Here is a 13,736-nt window from a genome sequence, read left to right as displayed (position 1 = left end):
CTTTTTTCACAGTTTGAACCCAGCCTGTGCTACACAGGAAATTTCAAGGCCAGCTTGAACTACATAGCGAGACCCTATCTTTAAAAAAAAAAATGTAGTGGCCATAGCTCTTTAGCAGTCAGTCTGCAAATGTCTGAGTGCCTACTCTGTTCCAGGTATGATTTGCAGCCCTACAAATCAGAGGTGAACAGACAAAGCACCTGCTCTGCAGGTGACATTCCAGGTGGGTCAACACACACCGAGAGGTATGAATTAAACATTGCTGAGAATGCTCCTTCTCAGCAATAACTTTTCAGAAGAGGAATGACAGAGTCATTTTTGAGTTTTAGCTGAACACAAAGAAATCTCACTCTTCTGTTAAAAGAATTCCAATCTGTGCAAGTAGTACCAATTTCAAAAGTGAGTCACCAGTGTCAGGAAGATCAAAGTTTGAGGCTAGCTTGAGACTCTGCGTCAAAGTACTGTAAAAACAAACAAACAAAAAAACTTCTAAAGGGGCCAGGAATGTAGCTTACGGGTAGAGTACTTACCCAGCAGTGGGAGGCCATATGTCCAATCGCCAGCACTGCAAAGAAAAAAAAAGTAAGAGTCCTGAATATTTATTTATTAGTAGTCAGCCCATTGGGAACAAAATAATTAAAACGCTTAAGATGGCTGGGGATATAGCTCAGTGGTTCCGCCACCAGCCCCATAAGCGCAAGGACACGAGTTCGAGTTCGCAAGCCCAGTACCAAAAAGAACAAATAAAACACTTAAGAAAAGAATTCTGGTTGAAATCTTTAACAGAACTCCAATTAACGACTCCCTGGTAGGTGATCTAAAACAGCAACAAACCTTTGATTTGCCACCCTTTCATTCCTCTGAGTCAGGACCCATCTTCTCTAAAAGATATGCATAGACCTCCTTAAAACCTTACTTAAAGCCAAAGATCTATGGTCAGAAGCAAGTGGCTTTGTAGGAATTGTAGCTAAAAATATAGTATCAGCCAGGCATGGTGGCACACACCTGTAATTCCCACACTCAAGAGGCTGAAGCAGGAGGATCACTGTGAGTTCAAGGCCAACCTGAGCTGCATAGCTAGAACCTGTCTCAGGCCCATCCCTCATATATATATAAAATTTTAAATTCAATGCAGCTGTTCCCCGAAGATCTACAAGGTGCTAAATGATCCAGGAAGAGATACATAGAGATTCTTTGGATAATTTGCTGCCTAAGGTGGGCATGGTAGTGGATGTCTGTAGTCCCAGCATTTGGGAGGCTGAGGCAGGACTCCCGCCAGTTCGCCAGTTTGAGGCCAGCTTGGGCTATATAGTGAGCTCAAGGATAGCTTGAACTACAGAACAAGACCCTGTCTTAAAGAAAAAATGCTATCTTGACCCATCTCAAACTCATAAAGTCCCAAATCTCTCATCCTGAGGAGCAGTAGGAAGTGCATCTTTTTTTTTTTTTGTACCAGGGATCGAACTCCGGTCCTTGAGCTTGCGAGGCAGGCGGCGGAACCACTGAGCCAAATCCCCGGCCCAGGAAGTGCATCTTGATCTAAATTAACTTTGTATTTTCTTTTTTCTTTTTAACCGGGGATCGAGCTCGGGACCTTGTGCTTGCAAGGCAGGTACCAGAACCACTTGAGCTAAATCCCGGGCCCTCTTTGTGTTTTCTACATTGTCTATTGGTAAATTCCTGTACCTGCCAGGCTCACCAGCCCTCCAAACGCAATTATCTTTAGGTGACAGCCAGTACCTGAAAAATGCAAATGATCATGCAAGATAAAGACCTAACTCCCCAACACACACTTTTGGTTTTGTTTCGTTTCGCATGGCAGCGGGTTCCGACCCCCCCCCCCCCCGCAACGTGCGCTAAGGTCGGAAACAATTTGCACACTGGACTAGTATGCTCCCCAGGGCAGAAAACCCACAAAGCGGGCAACGTCGGCCTCCACCGGACGGGGATGAATCATCTAGGCCAGGGGCGGAAGGCGAGGGGGAGAGACAAGTATGCAGTGCGCAATTGCGGAACCGCAGCCGTCCAGGAGCCGGCAGCCGGGACCTCGGACACGGCGCGGCCGGAAGGGGGTTCCGTTAAGGTAGACTAGCGCTGCAAGCGTAGGAGAGCGGCCGCGCAGCGCCGCGTCCCCCCTCCGCAGTGAACTCTACTGAGGGAACGCGGGTCCCAGTTCCCGCGAGGTTTTCTCACTTGGGCCGCTAGGGCAGGCGACTGCACCCTAGAGGTCGCAGTTCCAGGCTTCGGGGTGTGGCCTTGAGATCCGGGTTTCAGACAGTGCTCTCACTTTCGCGGGGCTGTCAGATCCGGGTGGAGACCCCTGCACCCTTCCCAGATCCGTGTTTCAGTACCTCAGGCTTCTCGGGACTGCACCAGTTGGGCCTCGGTCCTCATGGCCGACCAGAAACTGGTGGTGGTTTTCGGAGCCACAGGTGAGCGAGGCCCGAGGGCATAGGGCTCTGCCTGGCCTGCAGAGCCGAGGCCGCAGGCCTGGGAGCTGGAGGGAGTGAGGGCTGAAGTCCTCGGACCCACGGAAGCCGGGAGGCGCGGCGCACACCCGGGGGGCACACATTACTATTGAATTTAAAAATAAGTAAGTAAATTTAACTGGACGTGCTGGCGCACATTGGCAATCCCAGCCACCTGGGAGGCTGAAGCAGGAGCATCCGTAATTGCCAGGCAAGACCTGCCTCAAAATAAAAAAGGGTTGGAGATGTAGTTTAGTGGTAAAGCACTTGCCTAGCATGTGCCGGGCCCTGGGTTCTGTGTAGCAACATCAACAACAAAAGTGACTTGAAGAGAATACCAAAGTTAAAATTTCCCACCCGATTCTTCCATCAGTTACCAAGTTGCTCCCCTCCCCGGTACTGAGAATTGAACCCAGAACCTTTGGAATGATTGAACTCAGAACCTTGCTTGCAAGGCAGGCGCGGTGCCACTGAGCTAAATCCTTGGCCCATCCCCAGACGTTTTAAAAAAATTAGAGACAGGGTTTTGCTAAATTGAGATTTTGCTCAAGCTGAGCTGCAGTTTTCCATCCTTCTGTCTCAGCCTCACGAATGCTGGGATTACAGGCATGTGCCACCAAGCCTGGCTTGATGACTTTAATTTGTAAATTTCCTTGGCATTTTTAATTTTTATTTATTTTTTTCCTTGGCATTTTTTATTTCTTTGTTTCTTTCTCTTTTTTAACCCCCTTAGCATTTTTTAAAGGCATAGATGATTTTTTTGGAGGGGGGTTCTTACTGCAATGCTCAGTCCAGCCTCAGTTTCCTGAGCTCAGGTGAGTCTAAGCCTCCTCGATAGCTGGGACTACAGGTAGGTACACCTCACCCCATGTCCAACTCTAAAATTTTATAAAAGGGTGAAGTGAACTGGGCATCCCTGTAATCTCAGCATTCAGGAAGCTGAAGCAGGAGGATTGCAAATTCCTTCTAGTTCTAGGCCAGCCTGGGCCACATAGAAATTTAAAGGCAAGCCTGAGCTACAGCGAGAGCCAGTTTCAAAAATTTTAAAACAAACCAATCAAAATTTTTTAAAAAGGGCTGGGATATAGCTCAGTGCCTCAAAGAAAAAATAAATAAATAAATGTTATGGTAAGTGAATTTTATCTAAATGACACTTATTTAAAAATGGTTTAATGAGGCTGGGGGTGTGGCTCAGTGGTGGAACACTTACCTAACATCATGAGGCCCTGGGTTCAATTTCTTGTACTACAAAAATAAATAACTATGATTTTGTATATGTGCTGACAAAGTGCTGCCATAAATAACTACAGTTTATTGAGAATCATGCATGAATATTTCCTGCTATAGTGGAACAGTCTCTTCCAAGTTTCACCCTTCATGGGACTTGTCATTTTGACACTTTGCAGGTGCCCAAGGGGGCTCAGTGGCCCGCACACTCCTGGAAGATGGAACATTCAGGGTTCGAGTGGTGACCCGGGACCCTGGGCAGAAGGCATCGAAGGAGCTGAGGCTGCAAGGCGCAGAAGTAGCGCAGGGAGACCAGAATGACGGAGCCAGCATGGAGAAGGCCCTGACTGGAGCTCATGCTGCTTTCATCGTGACTAACTACTGGGAGAATTGCAGCCAGGAGCAGGAGGTCAAGCAGGTAAGGGCAGGTATGAAGGCTTGAGAGGGGAAGCCAAGGCTAGGAATGCTGGTTTTAGAAGGATAATGCCAGCTACCTGGGAGGCTGAGGCAGGAGGATCTCAAGTTCAAAGCTAGCCTGGGCAATTTAGCAAGACCCTATGACAAAATAAAATAAAGAGTTGGAGATGTAGCTTAGTGCTCCTTGGGCTCAATCGTCAGTACTGCCACCAGCAAAAAAGTAGCTCCATCTTGCCAAAGAGCACTGTGACATTTCCACTCTTATTCATGCCGCCATGGGCTTTGATGGGGACCAATTCTCAAGCACATGAGCTCTTAGGCAACAGACCACATCTAAACCATAGCACACAGAGTGGACAAAGACAACTTCCTTTCTTGGAGCAGATCTCATCTTTTACATTCTGAGAAAACCTCTGAGATTCTTGGGACTATTATAATGAATGAACATAATCCAGATGGTTTAAAATCCACAGAAATGGATTTTCTCCTGGTTCTGGATGCTACAAGTCCAAAATCAAGCTGTGAGCAAGGCCACACTCCTTCCAAAGGCTCTAGGAGAGAACCCTTTCTCACATCTCCCAGCTGCTGGTGGCTCTGGTCATTCCTTGGCTTGTGCCTGTATCACTCCAGTTTCTGTCCCTTTGTCTTCACATGGACTCCTCCATGTCTTTTACTCTTTTTTTTTTTTTGGTACCGGGGATCGAACTCGGGTCCTTGCGCTTGTGGGACAGGCAGGCGGCGGAACCACTGAGCTAAATCCTTGGCCCTCCATGTCTTTTACTCTTGTCTCATAAGGACACTTGTCATTGGATTTAGAGCTTACTTCATTATCTTTAATAATCTCTTCTAAAGACCCTTAATGGCAACTGCAAAGACCCTTTCTCTAAATAAAGTCAGAGTTATAGGTTTTCAAGGGTGAGGACATGGGTATATCTTAGAGGTTACTATCCAACCCCCTACGCAATGAAGCAAATGTTATTTGCTTGGGTGTTTGTTTTTTCCCCTTCTGGTACTAGGGATTGAATCTAAAACCTCATGTTTGCTAGACAAATGCTCTACCACTGAGATGCATCCCTAGCCCTTTGTTTTTGAGATGATCTCATTATGTAGTTCAGGCTGACCTTGAACTCACTACAAAGCACAGGCTGGCCTTGAACTCAAGCCAATCCTGCCTCCACCTCCTCAGAGCTGGGATAACTGCTCACCCAGCCTTTTTTACAAATTTTATTTTTATTTATTTACTTTTGTTTTTCTTGAGACGGGGTCTTGCTATTTAGTTCAGGCTGGCTTGAATTCACTGCCCAGGCTGGCCTCAAACTCATGATGATCCTCCTGCCTCAGCCTCCTGAGTGCTGGGATTACAGGTGTGCGCCACCATGCCTGTCACAAATTTTATTTTGAGACAAGGTCTTGATAAATTGCCCAGGCTGGACTTAAACTTGTGATCCTCATGCTTTAGTCTCCCTAATAGGTGAGAATACAGGCCCATGGTACCAGGCCTGGGTTATTACTTGCATTTAACTGATGAAGTCAGAATATATCACACATCCTGGATCGTGCAGCCTGTGTGCTCAACTGCCAAGCTGTAGCACCTCTGTAGTGGAGCGATCGCATCTCCTTCTCCAAGGAAGTTAGCTGAGCTCCATAGACAAAACTCAGACCAGCAAGAATGGGATGTGGATGTCAGATGTTTCTCTGTGAAGCCCTCCCCCAAGCAGCATACTTGCCCATACTCCCTTGCACATGGTGGGCTGCAATTGAGAATAATCAAATGTTCTATCGCTTCTCGGCCTTTTGGCTAAGATCAAGTGGAGAATAATCAAATGTTCTAGAAAGGTGACCTTAGAGCCTGGTGGTAGAAGGCTTATAGTTCTGAGTTGAAGGAGGTGATGCCATGTGTGAGCACCATTCTGGAAGAGTGGGTTTCTTCCTGGGTAGGTGGGCCTGGGTTTTAGCCTCACCCTGTGACAACTCTGGGATCAGAGCATCAGTGGGGGCTATGGTTGGGGTCTCACATCCTTCCTCTTAGCCTTGTGGTCTCTCCTCTGCCTATCAGGGAAAGCTGCTGGCTGATCTGGCCAAGCACCTGGGCCTCCACTATGTGGTCTACAGTGGCTTGGAGAACATCAAGAAGCTGACCGCCGGGAGGCTGGCAGCTGGCCACTTTGATGGCAAAGGGGAAGTGGAGGAATATTTCCGAGACATCGGTGTTCCTATGACCAGTGTGCGGCTGCCCTGCTATTTTGAGAACCTCCTTTCCTACTCTCTGCTCCAGAGAGCCCCAGATGGAAAAAGCTACTTGCTAAGTGAGTGCCCTTCCCCATGTACAGTGAGGAGAGTTCTTACCCTGTGAAGCTGCGGGTATATTAGAAAAGCAGGCTTGTCAGGTGGTTCTGGGTCCAAGCTCTGGTTCCCTCGAATCAGACCCGAGACTTGGCCTTGACTGATGTCCACAGGGGCAATGAGAAAATCTATGGCAGTAGTGGTGATGTGATGCTTTGTCTGATAGCTTTACAGAGAGAGGAGCATGGTTATTGTTACTTTTTCTTCAAAGATGAGGAGGGCTGGGCATATATTTCAGTCAGAAAAGTTGTGCAAGGCCCCTGAGTTGTATACCCCGCACCCCCTCAACCTCCCCTACACCCCCAAAAAAGATTTGGACAATAGGGTTGTTACAGATTTCACAAAGTAGGAAAGCTGCCTCTTCTCACGGTCTGCTGGCTAATACAGAAACAGGTTAGGTGCACTGGCCCCAGTTTGGAAGGAAACTTCCATCAACATGCATCCTGCCATGGCCAGGGATTTAGCTCAGTGGTTCTGCTGTCCGCTTCAAAAGCTTGAGGTCCCAAGTTCAATCCCTAGTACCAAAAAACCCAAAAACCAAAACATGCGTCCTGCCAGTCAGTGAGTGATGAGAGCAGGACACACCAGAGACCACAGTGAGAGAGGTTGGTGCCTACTGGCTACTCTTTATCCTGTGTTAACACCACTCACCCTCACCTGAGGGATAAAGCACTGCCAGGGCCCAGGGGAGTCCTGTCCACCTGCAAGTGGAGTCCAGTGCTAGGAACAGCCCACTGACACTGCCCTTTATATTATGTAAGACAGTTGTCAGGAATACCTTGCATTCTATTCTTAGTTGGACTCTGTCTTACTTTTCTCATTGATGAGACAAAATACCCGACACCCAAAGTTAAAGGAGGAAAGGTTTATTTCAGCTCACAGTTTGTAGAAGTTTCAGTCCATAATTGGCTGGCTCCAAGGCAGGGCAGCATGGCAGAGAGGCATCACAGAAGAGAAACAGTCCATGGCAGAAGGCAGCAAAGCTGCAAAGTAGCAAGTGAATACAGCAGCCCTCTTTTTGTCCCTTATATTCTATCCAGGCTACTTGCTCTTCAGGCAGGTAACACACCCAGGGTGGGGCACCCTTAATCCTAGCATCACCCATGAATCAATCCCAGCATCACATCCTTAATCCTAGCATCAGACACTAGATCCAGCCACCTCCAAAAAGCCCCACCTGTGACCACATGAGGCTTTGGGGGGATACCTCCACACAAACCATAACAGGCTCTACCCCCTCAGGCCCCTTGGGTAATCTGAACAGGCAGCTGGATGACCCTTTTCTTGGTGAAGAAGATAACAGGACCTACCCACTCTTGACTCCACTCCACTGACAGGTCGGTGTCCAGGTGCCCAGTAGACTGACTGCTGGGAAGAGCTCCAGACACCCTGAGGCTGTGTCTGCCAGCACATCTCTCTGCCCCACAGACTTGCCCATGGGTGATGTCCCTATGGATGGCATGGCTGTGAGCGACCTGGGTCCTGTGGTGCTCAGTCTGCTGAAGATGCCAGAAGAGTACGTCGGGCAGAACATTGGGCTCAGCACTTGCAGGCACACTGCAGAGGAGTATGCTGCACTGCTCACTAGGCACACCGGCAAGGCTGTGCACAACACCAAGGTGGGCTTATGCTTCCGGGGATGGGGATGGGGATGGGATGTTGTCCCAGGTCCTATAGAGCAACAGCCTCTGACTTCTAACTCTCAAAGGAGCCTTTTGGGATTGTAGGGAAGGAGTGTCTAGGGCTACCCATCCCTCTGAACAATGCTAAGTTAACTGTCATTGTTAACCTTCACGTTGTGCTGTTTCTGAGACCTTCGTGTGGCCAGAGTGACATTTCTGGCTTAGGCATTTTACCAAGGAGACAGAAAAGTGTCTAGGAAGAATGGACTATAGGAGCCAAGGCAAGGAAGGTTGAAAAGGCAAGGCTCCCTGGGTCCTCTTTGAAGGATGTATATTGACAGGACAAAGGCCAGACCTATTTCCTGTCAGCATGGCTGGGTGGCCAACAGCATTTCCCTGGTTCCTCTCTCTGCTGACCATGAGGTTTCCTGGCCAGACCCCTGGATTCTTTGTTTCTAATGTTATCTTGCTCATTAAAATCTGGGGCCTCCCATGGTGTGCACACTTGGAATCCCAGCAATCAGGAGGCTGAGGCAGGAGGGTTGCTATGAGTTCAAGGTCAGCCTGGGCTACATAGTGAATTCAAGGCTAGCCTGAACTACATAGTGAGACCCTGTCTCAAAGATAAATAAATAAATAATCTTGTACTGGAGATTGAACTCAAGCCTTTGCACTGAGCTACATCCTCAGCTTTTTTTTTTTTTTTTGGTACCGGGTATCAAACTCAGGTCCTTGTGCTTGGGGGCAGGTGGTGGCACCACTGGGGCTAAATCCCCAGCCGTAGGCTTGAACTTTTGATTCTTCTGCCTTAACCTCCTAGAGGGCTATGAAGGATTTGAAGAGCTAAGGAGTTAAGATTTAGTTCTGCTTGCCATAGTGGTACACACCTTTAATCCCAGAATTCTGGCAGGCTGAGGCAGGAGGATCTTGAATTCTAGTCCAACCTGGGCAATTTAGTGACTTAGCAAGACCCTGTCTCAAAATTTAAAGGGAAGGAGGCTTGGGATGTAGCTCAGTGTGAAAGCCCTAGGTTGACTCTCCAGTAAGCACCCCCCCCCAAAAAAGAGAAAGTTTGAGTGAGAAAAGGAACAGTTTTGACTTGAGCAAAAAAAAAAGTGATGTTGCAGATTTCTGGTTTAGAGGAGGGACTCAGACATTTTTCATCTCATGATCCTGAAAGGACAGTCTTTAGACGACTATATATCAGCTAGCTCTTGAGAACAGTGTTTCCAAACTTGGCTCTCTTTGGAAAGTTTCAAATGACCTCATACTGAGGACTTCGGTCACCAATCCAGAGGCCAAGCGGCTCTGGGAGAAGCATGTGGAGAGACCCCACCCCCTCTCCTGCTTCTCCTCACTCCCTTCCTGGGCTGTTGGAGGAGGCCAGATGTGTTGGGCTCCCTCTACTTCCAGATAACTCCTGAGGACTATGAGAAGCTTGACTTCCCCGGAGCCTGTGACCTGGCTAACATGTTCCGTTTCTATGCCCTGAAACCTGACCGAAACATTGAGTTGACCCTGCGTCTCAACCCCAAGGCCCAGACACTGAATCAGTGGTTGGAGCTGCACAAAGGGGACTTCACCCAGCTCTGACCTCCATTTTACAGCCCCAAGCCAAGGGACAGGAGACCCGGATGCACAATCATCCTTTCTTGTATACAAAAAAAATTTTTTTTTTCAAATAAAGCCATTGTTCTCCCAGATGGCTTCCAAAAGAAAAGGGCTCTGTTTCTGTGGGTTGGGGTGGCAGGTGCTGGGACACCAATAGTCCGAAAATTCCAAAAGGCACCAAATGGCTGAGGCAAGTGCCCAGCCTCCCGCTGCCCTCAATAAAGGGGCAGGAGGGTGGAGGGCAGGCTGAAGGGATCATTTGATAAACAGTGATGATGAATGTGTTCAAGTTTACTCAGATTTGAAATGGGAGTGTCCACCATCTGCTTATAGGACAGTCATGGTGACCCTTTTATTTATTTAGGTACCAGGGATCGAACTCAGGACCTTGCTCTTTTGAAGCAGGTGCAGAGCCACTGAGCTAAATCCCTGGCCAAACCTTTTAGATCTTTCAGTAATACAAACAGCCTGCTGTGGCACCTGTGCCATAGGTTTGCCACCACTGCTGTAGGAGCAGCTGTGACCAGCACCTGCCCATTCTCACTGCAGTTGAATCCATCCACAGACCAGGTGTACACAGCACAGACTCCAGCTGGCCACCAGCAACAACACTTCTGACATCCCTGCACCCCATTCATTGCCAGAGCCAGTAAGGGCACCTGCACATTTGTTGAGTTGGGGAAAGACTAAGGACAGGGCAGAAGGGGAAGATGATTTCCCTTTCCCTCTCACCCTGTGTATGCCCAGGCTGTATGCAGCCTTCGGAGCAGGTACGGAGAAAAATGAATGGCACTGGCGATGAGGCAGTGTGGCCTGTGATGGGCTCTTTTGGTGGGTCAGCCCTTCAGCTGCACCCCTTAGAGGGTATACAGCAGAGACCCAGAGAACACAGGTGTCTCCGTGAGATTCTGTGGTGAGTATATGAATTTTTAATCTGTATGGGTTTGTGTAGCTGTCATTATACCATCTTTACTACTATACTCTGGCCTCCAACCCTTCCAGGCATGAAAATGGTCCAGCAGTCCTAGCACATTCCCTCTGTAAATTAACTGAGGCATTTCCTCAGCCCTAATTTACCAGTGTGCTAAGCCCTAACTACAGTATTAACCGAAGGTATGCTCTCTGGCTCAATAAGCTTATCTAGTGGGAAAGCCAGATGGAAATAGGCAATAAAGAATTACAGGAGCTGGACATGGTGGTGCATGCCTGTAACTCCAGCTCAGGAGGCTGAGGCAGGAGATCACTTCAAGTTTGAGGCCAGTCTGGTCTATACAGTGAATTAAGGACAGCCTGAACTGCCTAGTGAGACCCCAACTCAAAAAAAAAAAAACAATTTTAGTGAGAACATGAACTACCTCAGGTGGAAGACTTACGTTGAGGTCTACAGGCGGGGCAAGAGCCTTCCAGGCCAGGTAGGACCAAAATACAGTGACGAGTGTCTCCCAAGCCCACTTAGGTCAAGAATAGGATATGAGGGGTAGGTCACCTATGTTCAATCCCCCATGAAAGACCACCTAGGCCTGTTGCAGTTAGCTCCTGGACATGGGCTGGGATCAGCAGCACCCAGACCTGGGAAAAAACCCCCAAAACCCAGTCCCAGCCAGCTCCTCACCCCAAGCAGCAGAGCCAGGCAGGGCTGCATCACCAGCCCTCTTGGTATTTGCTCATCTGGGGCCTATGTGGCAGGCAGTGGTGAGGACACCAAGTCATTTGTGCAAAGCAGTGTCTTAACTTTCCCCATCCCTGCCCTGTCACCTTCCTCCTCATGTGCCATGCAGCATCAGAGCCCTGCTAACCTCCAAGTGGGGCATCTTCAGTGTGGTCATGTCCCACCAGCTGCTATCCTAGACCACAGTGGGAACAGGTCAAGTTCCCAATGCAGTGAGTGGGGAGAACTGCACAGTGCTCTACAGAATGTTTTGTGTGCCACAAATGACACACACTGCACATAAAAATACATGCCTTGGGCCCAGGGATGTAGCTTAGTGGTCGCACACTTGCCTAGTTTGTATGAGGCCCAGGGTTCAATCCCCAGTACTGCAAAAAAAAAAAAAGCCTCATGCTTTAAACTATTTGACCTAAAGCATACCTGTGTCCTCCACCTGCTTCTCTTTCCTTGTCTCTTGGCCATAACCAAATGTTACGGGACCCTTCCTCCATCCCGGGTACTAACATCAAGGTGCCCTGTGGCAGCCAGCATTAATCTTGGGTTCAGTGCTGCTATGCTGACTGCACATAAGAGTAAGAGCCTCTGTGTTTGCATGAGGTGGGATGCTGGGGACCCAGGCCAGTACCACACGGGATAACCAGCCTCATAGGGTCCTGCTAGTTGAGGGGTTCCCAGCATAAGTACCAATCCAGTAAGCCATATATACCTGGTCTGAAATTTGTTCCCCTAAAACATGTTTGCTGCATTTATTTATTAGTACTGGGGATTGAACTCGGGACCTTGCGCATTCGAGGCAGGTGGCAGAACCACTGAGCTACATCCCCAGCCCTACATAGTGAGTTCAAGGCCAGCCTGAACTACATAGCAAGACCCTGCCTGAGAAAAAGAAAAATTTCTGGGCTATCCATATAATGGAATATTTATTACTCAGCCCTAAAAAGCATGGCATTCTGATACATGCTACAACATGGATGAACCTAGAAAACATTATACAGTAAAAGCCAGACTACAAAAGGTCACATGTAATCATTTCATTTCTGTGAAATGTTCAGAAAGTAGATGAGCAACTGGTAGAAACTTGCAGGCTTGGGGGAGTATTAACAGGAGGGAGTACTAACAGATATGGGCTTTTTTTGTGGAGTAATGAAAATTTTTAAAATTGTGATGTATGCCCACCCAACTGTGAATTAAAACCTTCTGACTTATCACTCTAAATATGTAAACTGTATGACATGTGAGTGACATTACAAAACTGTTACCAGAGAGCTGAGGCAACTGCTGGTAAAAACTCAGGGCCTGGGGCTGGGCATTTAGCTCAGTGGTTCCACTGCCTGCCTCCAAAGTGCAAGGTCCCCAGAGTTTGATTCCTGGTACCAAAACAAAAAACAAGAAGAAAACCCCAGGGCCTGACTTCTCTTGGAAAGCGCTGATCTGGCAGCATTGTGTCTGGATTCCCTAGGAGCTGTTGTGGCTGGAGCTGAGTAGTGTCCCCTCAATAGAGCAGCCAGTATCCACCACTCCCTGTGAACCCACTTCACTTTTTTTTGGTACCAGGGATCAAACTCAGGATCTTGTGCTTGCAAGACAGGAATGGTGCCACTGAGCTAAATCTCCAGCCCTTCCACCTCACGTTTTTATGTAAAGTTCCAGACTGGCTCCCTCATGACCCTTTGAGAGAGTCATGCCAAAATAACAGCAGTTCTAGTTAGAAGGTATGAAGTGCAGATTTAACAGTTATCAAGCAAGAATGCTTAAACGTGCCTCTGCAAAGTCTGACCAACAGTGAAGGCAAGGCGGTCTGGTGCAGGGGCAGCTTGAGGACTTGTAGAAGTGTGGAGAGGATGCTCTTTTCTGTTTTGTTTTTAGGGACATGGTCTCACTATGTAGTCTGAGCTAGCCTCAAACTCAGAGCAGTCCTCCTGCCTCAGCCTCCTGAGTGCTTGAAGAGGATTCCTGTTCATTGAGGGATTCTGGTGACAGGAGGCAAAAGCCACTGCATCAGAACCTAGGTAAACTTTTTTTTTTTTGGTATAGGGGATCGAACTCAGGTCCTTGCGCTTGCGCAGCAGGCAGCGAAACCACTGAGCTAAATCCCCGGCCCTAACCTAGGTCAACTTTAAGAAGGGTGGCTGAGGTTGGTGATAAAACAGCAGTGGCCTGAGAGGGGCTGCAGCTGAGGGCCAGTTCCCAAGAGTGGGCCTCACCCACTCTTAGACTGACATTTCAGCAAATGGTATATATCCATCAACCTTTCTCCCTATTCTCAATCCCCCAAAACTCAGGGACCTAGCTCCCCATCTCCTCCCAGTTCTGGGGATTGAACCCAGGACCTTCGCACTGAACCTTACTCCCAGCCCCTTTTAATTTTTTTATTTTGGG

The 13,736-nt window shown here is 48.2% G+C and overlaps 2 protein-coding genes across 6 annotated transcripts in view; one reads left to right on the top strand and one right to left on the bottom strand.

Moving 5' to 3' along the window:
• Hmox2 (heme oxygenase 2) overlaps positions 1-2,034 on the bottom strand; it is a 44,628-nt gene extending 42,594 nt beyond the window's left edge. The window contains exons 1-3 of one of the 2 annotated variants that reach the window (XM_004864785.4): positions 1,916-2,008; positions 1,687-1,740; positions 531-565 (exon numbers count right to left, since the gene is read on the bottom strand). The gene's annotated coding sequence lies outside the window, so the exon portion shown is untranslated. Of the gene's footprint in view, positions 1-530; positions 566-1,686; positions 1,741-1,915 lie in introns of both variants that reach the window. The other variant, XM_004864784.4, reaches the window with a different exon arrangement.
• A 92-nt stretch (positions 2,035-2,126) lies between these two features.
• The window catches only part of Nmral1 (NmrA like redox sensor 1), a 34,670-nt gene continuing 23,060 nt past the window's right edge, over positions 2,127-13,736 (top strand). The window contains exons 1-5 of one of the 4 annotated variants that reach the window (XM_004864786.4): positions 2,141-2,432; positions 3,875-4,113; positions 6,169-6,418; positions 7,884-8,074; positions 9,491-9,778. In XM_004864786.4, the coding sequence (XP_004864843.1) occupies positions 2,393-2,432; positions 3,875-4,113; positions 6,169-6,418; positions 7,884-8,074; positions 9,491-9,670 (900 nt within the window). In that variant the 5' untranslated portion in view covers positions 2,141-2,392 and the 3' untranslated portion in view covers positions 9,671-9,778. Of the gene's footprint in view, positions 2,433-3,874; positions 4,114-6,168; positions 6,419-7,792; positions 8,075-9,490; positions 9,779-13,736 lie in introns of those variants that run through there. The other 3 variants (XM_004864787.4, XR_015447878.1, XM_013065557.3) reach the window with 3 other exon arrangements.

This window comes from Heterocephalus glaber, unplaced genomic scaffold (genome assembly GCF_053883595.1).
Source record: "Heterocephalus glaber isolate CG9 unplaced genomic scaffold, H.glaber_assembly_v1.0 deba00001781, whole genome shotgun sequence".
NCBI lineage: Eukaryota > Metazoa > Chordata > Mammalia > Rodentia > Bathyergidae > Heterocephalus > Heterocephalus glaber.
This window is presented reverse-complemented; position numbering and strand designations above follow the sequence as displayed.